At 41.1% G+C, this 12,899-nt stretch overlaps 1 protein-coding gene across 10 annotated transcripts in view; it reads left to right on the top strand.

Moving 5' to 3' along the window:
- SLIT2 (slit guidance ligand 2) overlaps window positions 1–10,845 on the top strand; it is a 715,126-nt gene extending 704,281 nt beyond the window's left edge. For 9 of the 10 annotated variants that reach the window (XM_069631891.1, XM_069631899.1, XM_069631897.1 and 6 more), the window contains 3 exons: window positions 1,788–2,076; window positions 6,565–6,776; window positions 9,020–10,845. In XM_069631891.1, the coding sequence (XP_069487992.1) occupies window positions 1,788–2,076; window positions 6,565–6,776; window positions 9,020–9,261 (743 nt within the window). In that variant the 3' untranslated portion in view covers window positions 9,262–10,845. Of the gene's footprint in view, window positions 1–1,787; window positions 2,077–6,564; window positions 6,777–7,632; window positions 7,665–9,019 lie in introns of all 10 variants that reach the window. The other variant, XM_069631900.1, reaches the window with a different exon arrangement.
- The last annotated feature ends 2,054 nt before the right edge of the window (window positions 10,846–12,899 follow it).

Raw genomic sequence — 12,899 nt, 5'->3', positions numbered from 1 at the left:
CATCATTCAAGCAACAGAATATGAGCACTGGGCTTGATAGCGTCACTAAGGGCTCAAGTAAAGTGTGGAATATAGTGTTTTTGTGCAAAAAGTAGTACCTATATGAAGCCAAATGGCACTTTCTATAAAATCATACTGTTGTAAAACATTTAGAAAATTGTCTAAACAAGCAACACAAATAACAAATTAGATCAGAAACGACATCTTTGGAATTAATAATGAATTGCACATAAACTATTAAGTCCCTGGTGGTTGAAACAATATAATAACTTCCAAAACTATAAAAACCACAAATACATCCTCTGGCTCACTCAGTAGTGTCCACCTTGGGAGCACTTGTAGAAGATTTGTCCACATATCTGAATGCATGCATTTTTCACCTTGTGTTTTAACTTTCCTTCTAAATTAGAAAAGCTCAGATAGCATGTGCAAGGGAATATACTGTATGCTCAGCTGATGTTGCCTTACGTGTGCCTTGAATGAACACACTGCTATAATTGCATCTGTCCAAAATCTTCTGTACTTGCATTTAGCAAGCTCCCCGATATGTGATAAAATGCTGTTGGGAATGATGGTTTACGAAGACCTTAGCATTCAGTCGTGACGCTTGGTTTCAGGTACACCTACAGCAAATGATTTGCACCATTATTCATGTCTTTTGGAAGAAAAGCACTGTGGGTAGGTCTAAACAGGACAGGAAAGAGTATACACAGTCACTAGCAGGAATTCGATGCATGTCCCGCCTACTAGTTACGTGGAATTGGGAGAGAAGAGCACTGTACCATCGGATGGGTATTTGAATGTGAGGATCATTAACAATAGAGGCAGACAACACTCAGGGAACTGGATATGTTGTGTAATTGAATATATTGAATAACTGAGAACACATATATGGAAAGAGGGAGCAGAGCCTGATCCAGGGTGAACAGTTTTGGACCAACTCCTGTATTACTGTTAATATTACTATCTAGGTTGTGCGATATGATTGTGGCTTGGTTTGTTTTATCGTTTCCGAGTTCATACCTGTTTGTCTAGTCCAGGAACATTTGTTCACATCATCCTTTAGGAGTTTTGCATATTGTTAAAGTGGTTTGTTGGTGTTTCATTTTGCACATCAACACACACAACTTATTCCCTACCTGAACAGATTAAGCATTCGACTTTTCGATCATTTTATCTTGAGTATTTAAATGTTTATTTTCTTAGTACTAAACTGTGATCTTATTTCCTTTTAGTAAATAGCAGTAGAACATGCCAATAAAAACATTAGAACAAAAAAAGTTAGTGTTTTTACTACCTCAGAATTAAATGCATGTAGCAACATTAATATATCTGTGAAGATTAACCTTTCAAAGGTTACACGGATAGGAGCAAAGTAAAACTGCTGAAGAACCAAAGACAAAAGCTGAAAAGGGACCATTAATCAAATTCATCACAAAGCCTTGGCACTTATATGACAAGCATTGTGGCATAATGTATTCATATTACAAAGGGGCAGTACACCCTATAGAATGGCTATTCATTGCTGCAGTTAGTTGCAACAATTACTGTAGAAGATCAGCTATTTGGATACTTGTGATGCATCTACCGTACCATGGAACTCTCAAAGCTGTGTCACCAAAGGCTTAACGGGTTAAGAATAGATGACCTGCTCAGCCAATCAGCTGTCTCATATTTTGGTTTTGTGTGTTTCTTCCCAGGATCTGTAGTGTCCAGCAGTCCTCAAAAGACGAACATTGGAATTTTATGTTATAAAACACAATGTAATAATTGTTCTTTCCTTCCAGGTATGCCAGTTAAAAATAATGTTGCTGCTCTGCGTCAGTCGCCAGGTCAGAATGGCACTAGCTTCCATGGCTGCATCCGTAACCTCTACATTAACACCGAACTACAGGACTTCCGGAGGTTAACTCTGCAGGCGGGTATCCTCCCCGGATGTGAGCCATGCCACAAGAAGGTCTGCGTACATGGTGCTTGCCATGCCACAAGTCAGTCAGGATTCTCCTGTGAATGTGAAGGAGGCTGGACAGGACCACTTTGTGATCAGCAAACCAATGATCCTTGTCTTGGAAATAAGTATGTATCCCCCCTGTTGATATGATTTACAATTCATGCATTTCTTTGATGACATTGATAGCATATGTTTGCATAATATTATTACTCACCACACTTTACTTTTTCATGTTTTCTTTCATAACCTATGGTTATAATTCTGACTGCATCATTCACAACTGTTAAATGTATTTTGTTAAATAATTGCTGTACCTCCATCCCCCAAGCAATTATCCTCTTCTGATACCTAAAGACAGTCCTTGCAATGTATTGATGCCTTATGCACTGTGTGGTAGGGCCCTCTTCAATCATGTCCCTTTTTATAATCTCTGCCATTCGTGTTCCAACAACATTAAAAACAAATGTATATCCACAACTTCATATACAAAATGTGTATTGATTTACATCCACCTTTCTGAAACAAATCTACATTAGAATCAATGGTGTTAAATTGCCCACTTGCAGCCAAATCCAGACTAGTGGGTTTTTTGTATCTGTATTCAACTTTGCAGGGTTCCCTGAGTAGAGGTTACACCTTCTCTGAATCTCAATGAAAACCGATTGCACTTCTGCTGAACAGTATTGTAAATTATACTATAATTATTGTCAGCTCTCTGATAATAAATTGTCCACAAGGTCTGAACTCTTGCAAATGGTGATCCTTGATATACATTTTATTATAAGAATATATCAATTGCAGATCTCTAGACATGGGTGTTCATGGAAATGCAGGTGCCCGTACATCGGCAGGACTTTCCATAGTGCTATCTCCACATTTATGTCCCAGGTGAATTAATCAGATATTGGCGGTTCCTGCCTTCTCCGTCTTCCATTTGTCATTGGATTTGAAAGAATTGGAAAAATGACCATCATTTTTACTCTGCTTATGAATGTACGTCCTGAATCAAGCCCATTGTCACTGATATGTCTGTAGATATCCTAGTAGGGAAATTCCAGAGATTGAAGATCCTCTGCCCCTACTGAACTTATTCCCTCATGGATCCCTTGCAATGGATAAATAAAGTAGTTTGAGCCTGCCTTGAACAATTGTAATATTTCAGAAGACTACTCCTCTATTTTTCTTGGATCACAGTAAATGCTTACCAGGCCAGTCTTGCCCACTGTGATACCATTATTGACATCCATAATGGGCTATAAAAAACACTGTAGAGTGCAGGATAAGCAGACAAACTGGTCCTGAAGCTACCAGGAAAAGCTCTTACTATGCCGGTACGGATCCAATTGCACTGGCTCACGTTTGGTGAATGTATCAGTTTTAAAACTCTCTCTAGTACCATTAGGGCCACCAGTTATAATCTGTCTCTCAATATTCGGGCATCTGATCAAAGGCTATATGAAACTCTACCTATCTGCTTTGTAAGATGGAGATCATATGACTGCCCCAACAAGACTGATGTTGCATGGAATTTCCTTCCTTCTTTGGGAATGTTGACAATCATATATTGCATCCACCTATAGGTTAGGCGCGCTTTACGAATGCCAAATAAATAAATATATGCTTTAGGAAAGATCGTAAACTTTTTTTTTTTAATTATATACTCATCAGTTGAGCACCATGGTGCCCCAGAAGTTTGCTATTTTAAAGCTATAAATAAAATAGTGAAACACACAAGAGACTGGTGAATATTGAGCACTGTCGATCGTAGATAGTATTGCTTAATACTTGGCCTTGATAATGAGCCCATGAGTTCATTAATTGTTTGCCTATGCATTAGCACGTGTTTGTCTTTGACGCCTATGGTCATAGGAAGGGTACACCTGCATACAACTGATGGTTTGTTCTGCAAAGCACAAATTAACTTTGTGTTTCCCCTTTTGAAACTAGACTGGGGACAGATATCTTCACCACCTTTTAAATGAGTAGGGTTTTCATCATTGAATACCATTAAAGGTTTTTAACATTAAATGCTTTGTCTCCAAGTGGGTAACATTAAGGACCAACGCATGTGGGTAGAGTTGGAATACATTTATTTATAGCAGTTTTCCTCTCGTCCACCCACTTCCCAAGCAGTCCCAAGTAAAAGTACAATGTTTGATCAGTCTCGGGCATGAGGGTTTCCTGTCGCTGGTCCACCATGAGCCTTTCAGTCCCTGGTTTTGAGAGGTTTGCACCCTCTTTTCTCTCATTCTCTCTCTGGTCTTTACTGTCACTATTGGGCTTAAGCGTTTCATGTACGCTTCCTGGGAGAGCTTCCTCCCCTCCTTCTCAGGTTGTTCTTCTAGTCATCTCTGTATTTCTTTCAGTAGTTGCTAGTATAAGACACATTTCACCCCAAAGCTCACGTGTTCCCAATTAGGCAGATTTGTTTCCGTCATCACATGCTGTGTGGGTCTGCCTTGACTTGCCACTGTCCCAGGGTCCTTTTTGGATCTTCCAACTCCTGTCTGAAATTGTGCTAACCCTGTTCCTCCTTGACACATGCTTGCTCCTCCTCCCTCCTTGGGTCCAACCCTATAATTTCAAATGTTTTCCTATCCACCCTGCCTTGAGCACAACTGGCCTCCTTATTCCTTCCTAGCCTGGCTAACTAATGGCCATTCCTGTTCCTCTATTCCAACCCCTAAAGCATATTACCTCCATATCTGGTTTTCACCCATCTTCTTCTGACCTTTCAGCACATCCTAATGATCTTTCATCAGCTCCTCCCGTTCTTTCAGTAGCTCTTCCTGATCTTTCATCACCACCTCCCAATCTTTCATTGCCTCCTCCTGATATTACATCACCTCCTCCCGATCTTCCACCACCATCTCCACTTCTTCCATCACCTCCTCCTGATTTGTCGCAACCTCCTCTTGGTTTTTAACTTCCCCTACTTGATCTTCTAAAGTCTCCTCCTGATCATACACCATCTCATCCTGATCTTCTGCAACCTCCTATTGATCTCTCACTGCCTCGTGCTTCCCCACTACTCTCCAATATCCTCTCCAATCTCTTTGCTCCACCTCCTTTCACCTTTGCAAACTCCCACAAACCGCCTTCCCTCCCTAATTCCAAACTCCCACATTAGTGACTGAGTCTCTGGATTTCTACATCCCAGAGATCCCTCCCAGAGGGCTTTACGCCTAGTGACAGTCGGCACCTGGGCGGAAGGATTGCTGCAGGACTATGATTGTCATGAGTTCCAGTTCACACATCGGCTCTATAACTGACGAGGAAAATGGACCAAGCCTATAAATTGCTGGTCCAACATTTTTCATTTGATAGGGGGTCATGGTCATTATTGTGAGCGAGCTGCAGGAACGACGACACCACGCCAGCCTGCCTGACATGTGCAGGTGTTTGGTAAAGAATTCAAATTCCACCGCTCTCAGGTCCTGTCTACATCCGAGCTGGCTGTGCCTACTGCTAGTTTGCTTTGCAGGCCGCATGCAGGGATCTGAATCACAGAAACCACTGAGGTCTCTGTGATCCAATGCATTCAGGGGCCCACGTAGGACTCCAGCGAGTAGTGTGGGCTCAAGCGGAGAACTTCTCTTCCGCATGCAGTGAACTCAATGTTTTTGTTTAATTGTTCGAAGCCTCTTTTCCATAAGGGGAAAGCATGTTTAACATGTTTCATTACAGAAATGGGTTCTCGATTATCCTTAGGGTTATTGATACTAAAGGTATTGATTGTGTCCCAGATAGTCTCACTTCAGAAGCAGCCAGTGAAACAGAAAGCATTTCTGTGCATTTGAAAAACAGCAATGCAATTCACCAGCAAGATTTCTTTCAACAATACACTCAAATCTAGTTTAACACAACATTGTGGAAGTTAAAATATGGAAGAGTTCTTTCACTTTATATTGCACTTAAAGGAAACTCATGCTCAAACCGTTGCAATGCAATCACGTTTAGAATTAAAATGCTTACCTTATAAATGCAACTTAGTTATTTAAATATTTCAAAATGAAAGCTCATATAATGTATGACTACGTTTTGCACATGTGTACTTTACTCATTATTAAACTAACATGGTTTACTTCAACATCACAACTCCAAAACCTTTTTTGCTACTAGAACTGTGTGCTAATGGCCATCTTAGACCTCTGGATAGTTCATTAATGATTGGCATAAGAACCCGCACTAGATGAATAATGACCCCTCCCTTGGCCTATAAGACTTTAACATTAATTGTTAACTTTGTGCTTTTATGGAGCCTTTCTTTTTGCTTCCCCTGAAATAAAGCTCCATGCACTTGGCTGGCTGGACCTTGGCGCTGTAATTTTGATGGTATATTCACTTGCATAATAGCTTTCATGTGACAAGCACTGCATGGTGTGGAGATATTTCCGGGGCCAGTAATGCGAGGGCATTACTAGGTTGCTAAATAGTCTATTTATTTCTTCTGAAAGAGCAAGCAGGATGCTGCTCCATTTGCAATGAGTCATTTTCAGAATATAGCGCTTCGAGTACCCGATTAGATTTTCCTATCTAATGTCTTCATTTTGAGTAAATCTGCAACCCTGATCCGAAGGTGTATTAACGGATGCATTGTGGTTTGTTTGCAGGTGCGTACATGGCACATGCCTGCCAATCAATGCCTTTTCGTACAGTTGCAAGTGTTCACAGGGTTACGGCGGTGTTCTGTGTGACGAAGAGGAAGGTGCGCTGAACCCATGCCAGTCCATCAAGTGCAAACATGGAAAATGCCGGCTGTCCGGATTAGGGAAAGCGTACTGTGAATGCAGCAACGGATACACTGGCGACAGCTGCGATAAAGGTAAGCGCAGTTTAACAGTGCGCAAAACATCATAAACACCATTTTCTCAGTGTCGTGATTTATCGTGTTCTGAATTAAACATCACTTCTCGTCATTTAACATTTTTACTGGACATACATGACCAATATCTTCACCAATGACCAATAAAAGTCTTTTCTCTTTGTGCTTCTATAAAGCTTTGCCGCATTTGTTTTGCCGAATGACAATTTGGCAACATTATTTTCGCCGAACTTGCTGTTTTTTTTAATGCTACAAACAGAGGTGGAGACCCCTGCACCCTGCTCACTTGCAGCCTCCGCCCCACCCCAATATATACCTTGCCCCAACTGAAAATCTGCGGCAATAAACATATTCGGCAAAGTTGCCTTTCGTCAACAGCATTGCACACCCCCTCTGCAGCGCTGAACTGTGAAAACTGTGTCTGTCTGTCTCTCCTTTTCTTTGGATGTAAACGTGTGTATGAACATTGCTATTTACTCTGCCTCTTCTAAACGCATCCATTAGCAGTTTCTTGGAATTATTATTCATTGTGCACCAGTTCATATATTGGGATCAGTTTGCATGAGGCTTCCAGCTTTGCTGGGACCAGTTTGTATGTTTGTACACTTGTATATTTATGCTGTTCTGTGTTTGTGGCAGAGTACATGTTTGTATCCATTGGCATCAGATTGTTTGTTTGCACCCGTGTGTTTGAGTGTAGCACATTACGCATGATTGTATGTACGTTTTTCCAGCTAATGTTGGTCACCTTGTCCCTTGTTTGTGCCAGTCTGTATGTTTGTATTAGTTCACTTGTTGTACACCTTATTATCTATGTTCGGTTGGCTTTATCACATCTCTGCTTTTGAACCCTTAGCTTCCACTGACTTATCACAGCGGTTTATGCAGGTGAGATGTATGATACCCAGAAATATTAGTTTTGTAGAGTGCTTTTTTATGACCATTATATTTTCTTGTTTCCAATTGCCCCTCCAAAAAACAATCCCCTTTTCTCCCAGCGGACATTTGCTTTGTTGTCAATATGGCGGGAATGAAACAGGCCGGCATTGCTAATAACAGATGTCTCCCTTTTTGTTGGTTAATACTTTAGTAATTTATGAAGTTAGTGGAATGCAACTTGTCTGGAGATTGAATAATATTGGGCTGGAGATCTAATAAATTAAATCGCATGCTCTCGGAAAGCATTGCCTGTGGTAAACAGAACCAGCTGCTTCCAGCGTAAGGACATAAGATCTGTATTTTTGTAACGAAGGAAAAGATTTAAGCATCCAATTTTCCTGTCACTGTAATAGCAATGTATTTATGATGTGTACACAGGATGTGCTTTACAAAAAATAAGCAGCCTACAAGAGTACAACTATGAATTTCTCGAAATGGTTTTCAGCTTTCTTCTTGGAATTTGATTGAATGAATGACGATACCAGCCATTAAAAAGAAATTAACAAAAAGCAATGACCTACATTGCACCTCCTATCCAATTACAGTGCCCCAATTCAGTGTCCCAAAAACACCATTGACATTCGCTACCGTAATTCCTGGCATTACACTGCTACAATAGGCTGTTGCAATAAGTGCTTGCACAAAATAAAACGTATGAAGCTGTTACCCAGATGCATGGAAGTGGGTAATCAGTGCCGTCCCTGCCACGTGTGATCTCAAATGATGTATTGTATGTGGCAGTACAGGTGCAGGACTCTGATGCATGGGTCTTCCCATACAGGCTGGCTAGCCAACCACGCAGCCGAGCATGCAAAGACAGAACTGCCAGATGGCGCCCTGCATAATGGGGCCAGTAGACGTATGTGCACAATGTACTGCTTTTGGGGCACTGGTACTTCGTCCTCTACATATAACCCTACACCTTTTCTGGGGCATGGGCACCATGGATCTTCATGTACAGCAGAAGTCTTGCTCTGGTTGAGGACATCTTTTCCCATGTATTCAGTCGCCTGTTTTTTTCGTTTTTCTGTCGCTGGCCTGTTATTGATTGTGCCAACTCCCAGCTTTGTCTGGGGCCATAGTAATTTATCAGGTCCATTGTTGTGGGCATTTATATGAGGTATGTTTCGGTATTCCTTTAACACATACATGAAATAGCACCTTGCTTGCACATCAGCCCGCGGTCTACTTCAAAACAATTCTAAAGCATTAATTGTAGCTTTAAAATGCATAATGTTTTCAAATATATATATATGTATATTTGTACTAAAGTCAAAGGCATCTTGTTGTTTTTCTTCCTGTAGAAATCTCTTGTCGAGGGGAATGGATCAGAGATTACTACCAAAAGCAGCAGGGTTATGCTGCTTGCCAGACGACCAAGAAGGTATCGAGACTAGAATGCAAAGGTGGATGCTCAAACGGCCAGTGCTGCGGGCCTCTGCGTAGCAAGCGACGGAAATACTCGTTCGAATGCACCGACGGCTCGTCGTTTGTGGACGAGGTGGAAAAAGTGGTCAAGTGTGGCTGTACCAAGTGCCCCTCCTAGTCCTGCCCCCGTCACACATGTCTTGAGTATGTTGTATATGGATTTACCCTGTTGGACTAATTAAATGCTTCATAGTGAAAATATTTGAAATATATTGTAAAATACAGAACAAACTTATTTTTATTATCAGAAAAAAAAGACATTTTCTTCCTTCGAAAATGAATGAGGAGTTTGAGCAGAGACTGTAACCTTCTCCATACACAGGAGCTTTAAAGGAACGCAAATAGGATCCCTTGAAGCCATTACCACAGTGAATGGCAAAAGAAGCTTTGGACATGGATTATTCGTGATGGCACGTGGCACATTAAATCATTTTTGATCACTAGACTTTCAACCAGCAACTCACCACTGAACCACTAACGCAACTATGAGGACCGCTTTTCCCTATTTGCATATCAGTCTATTTTTCTTTTGGACTCTGAAAGAGACATCCAATATCGCATCCAATATCTGGGAAGTCAAATGAGGATCTCCTGTCAGAAAAGGCAAAAAAATGACATGACTGGCTTGTGCAGTGAATTTTGTCTTGGCATCCTTCTGGAGCGCTCAACAAGTGATTGCTTGTTGCAAATTGTCCACGCGTTACTCAACAGAAAGTTTGCAGGCACAGAAGATAGCCTTAAAAAGTCTTCGGCTGTAGCATACGCTAAATGCAGCATGTTAGCAAAAGAAGATTGCAAGGTTCCAGTATTAATTATTTTCTGTAATATAAATCTTTAAGGGCTGATGAAAATGAACAAGCAGGTAGATTATTGGCTTTTGAATTAGTGCTAATATGGACTTGTCCGCCGCATCTGGATCAGCCCTTCACAGTATTCAGTTTCATTGAGAAATATTTATTGTATCAAAGTACACCGTACTTAACATTTCTAGATCATCCCTCTTACTGTTTTTCAATGCTTTAATATATATTAATTTATATTTGTCCTGATATTTTTGTATTTTGTTTCCGAAGTAAGACTTATGCATCAGGATTGGTTTTGCAATAGAACTAACATAGCCTGCTGTCTTGGAGTAAATATTTTTGGTCTGCTTGTATTTTCTCAGCAAGTGATCCTTGGCATCACTGCTAGTTTTTTGACGTTGGATGCCGCCCGAGAGTTTTTAAATGACATGTTGAAATTGTCTTTCAGTTGATAATTATATAGAAGTAATGCTCCCGTTATATATAATACAAATATATATTTGCAGAAGTTCTAATGGTGTGTAGGAAATGACACTAGAAAAAGTAGACATTTTACAAATGAGTCCATTTGGGGTCTTTTACCTTTTATAGAGAAGACTATATTGTCATGCACTGTGACTTTTTCCAAGTAATGAAAGTACTTTATGACCCTTCTAGTCCCTATGGTGAGCTGTTGCTGCTAGATTACAGAGTAGACTTGGTAATGATTGGTACTGGATTCTTGCCTTCCTTTCCCTAAACCCAGGTCACCCCGTAATGAAGTGCAGATGTTTTGTTCAACCTTTTTTTTACAGAACAAAAAATGTAGATGTACATGTATAATGCAATGTGCTTTGTCTTATTTGGACTGATATCAGTGATGCTACTGATGTTTGTAAATTAAACAGTTATTGACTTCATACACATGTCTGAACTTGCATCTTTAGGTGGTCTGAAATTTGTGAGGAACGGAAGAGCTCTGGTTACATCTTTTATCTGTTTAAACCCACAGAATCCAGACAAAAAAATACCTACATGTGCCTTTCATTTTCGAAAATCCTGTTTGGTGTCTGGTGTGAATTATAATGTGTAACATTGTGAATTCCTGATGCAACAATGCATGTTATGTCTGAGATGCATACAAGTGGCCAGATTGGGTTTTTGTATTTATTAGTGAATACAATTCTTGCAAACTTGTACATGGAACATGTAGGGCATGGTGACAATCTGGAAGACCTTTTGGAAATATGGTATTTCATGGCTCGTGCCAAAATCAAAGGATATGGAAATACAAGGTCTAGCGTAGGGACGCGGGAAAGGTTTTGAACACCACTTAATGTGCAAGTACTTTTCATGAAACAATGTTCATAAATCATAAACTACATCCCATTTGCCGATTTGACCCAACAGCTTCCTTTAAAATATCAAAATAAAGTGGAAAGCATTTAAAGAAATGCATATACTTTTTGTAGGACACAACAGCTCGTGACAGCGTTGTAGTCTTGGTTATAAAGCACCACATACAATCTACTGCCCACTTCAAACCGGTTCCTGGTGGTTTGCAGAAAAATGTAGTATCGAAAAAGTTAAAATAAAGGAAATAAATCTGCGAATCCTGCCTTTAGACAAGCTGACTCTTGGAATAGAATTGTTAGTCATATTGTTTGATGAACAACACTTGTGTTCAGAAGGCTGCATTTATCAGGATTGAGGCCTGCGAATATGAAGAGTTGAGATTCAGCATGCAGATAGGAGACGTGAATACTGATTCCTATGGCCTGTGTTTCCAGTGTGTTTCCAGTTTAATCAGATCAAAGGTGCACAAAAAGAAAGTAGAGTCACCTTAATTATAGTCGACAACGTCATTTATTTGAGTGTCGGCATGCCTCACATCACCTTCCTGCAGCAGTGGCACCCCCACTAGGAGAAGGAGATTGCGTATAAAGCTTTGTGGTGCACTTTGGGGAATACACAGTCACGTTTTCTCTTGCCAACTCCTCATCTCATCCATGACCATCAGTCTGGCTTCAGAGCTGCCAGAAGCATGGAAACTGCTCTCATGAACACCAGTGAAGACCTGCTCTCCAACCTTGACTCCAACACCCCGTGTCCTCATCTTACTTGATCTCTCTTCTGCCTTTGACATGGTCAACCATGCCATCCTGCTCAACCGTCTCTGTGATAACCTGGGTATCACTTATCAGGCCCTGACTTGTTTCCTCTCTGATCGACCCTCCCAGGTCCAACTGGGGTCTTTCGCCTCTTCTATCTCTATCTCTACTTGTGGTGTTTCCCAGGGGTCTAACCTCTCTCCCTAGCTCTTCAACCACTATCTGACACCTCTTAGCCACAGCATCGCTACTTTCTGGTCCAATTTTCAATGTTATGCAGATGACACTTAGCTCTCTTTCAGGCTCCCCTCAGCCACCTCTGCTTCTTCTTTCATACCAGACTGTCTGGCTGCAGTTCAGGAATGGTGTGCCACCAATGATCTCTGCCTTCATGTCTGTAAGACTGAGATCCTCCTCATTGGGACACCTGCTCCCTCCTTTCCTCTCTCTCTCTCTGGCCACCCACTCTGGGCCCTCTTCCGCTCCGTACTTTGAGGCTAAGAAACTTGGTGTCATCTTTGAATCCACCCTCTCCTTCTCTCCTCACATATCTGACATCTCTAAGAAGTCAGACTATCGGCTGCACCTCCTCAGAGGTATTCTTCCTTGTCTCACTTTCCCCCAGAACCTCACTGTCTCCAGAGCTCTGGTCCTCTCTACGATTGACTATTGCAACAGCCTCTTTCTAAATCTTCCTGCCTCTACTCTTCAACCTTTACAACTTATCCAGAACAGGACTGCGAGACTTGCCCTTGGCCTCAAGCACAGGTATCGTATCTCTCCAGCTCTAAAATCTTTTCACTGGATCCCTGTGGCTGCAAGGATCAACTTCAAGACCCTCTCCATCATCCACAAGGCTTTCT

Source organism: Ambystoma mexicanum, chromosome 6q (genome assembly GCF_040938575.1).
Source record: "Ambystoma mexicanum isolate Mex_15411 chromosome 6q, UKY_AmexF1_1, whole genome shotgun sequence".
NCBI classification, from domain to species: domain Eukaryota; kingdom Metazoa; phylum Chordata; class Amphibia; order Caudata; family Ambystomatidae; genus Ambystoma; species Ambystoma mexicanum.
This window is presented reverse-complemented; position numbering and strand designations above follow the sequence as displayed.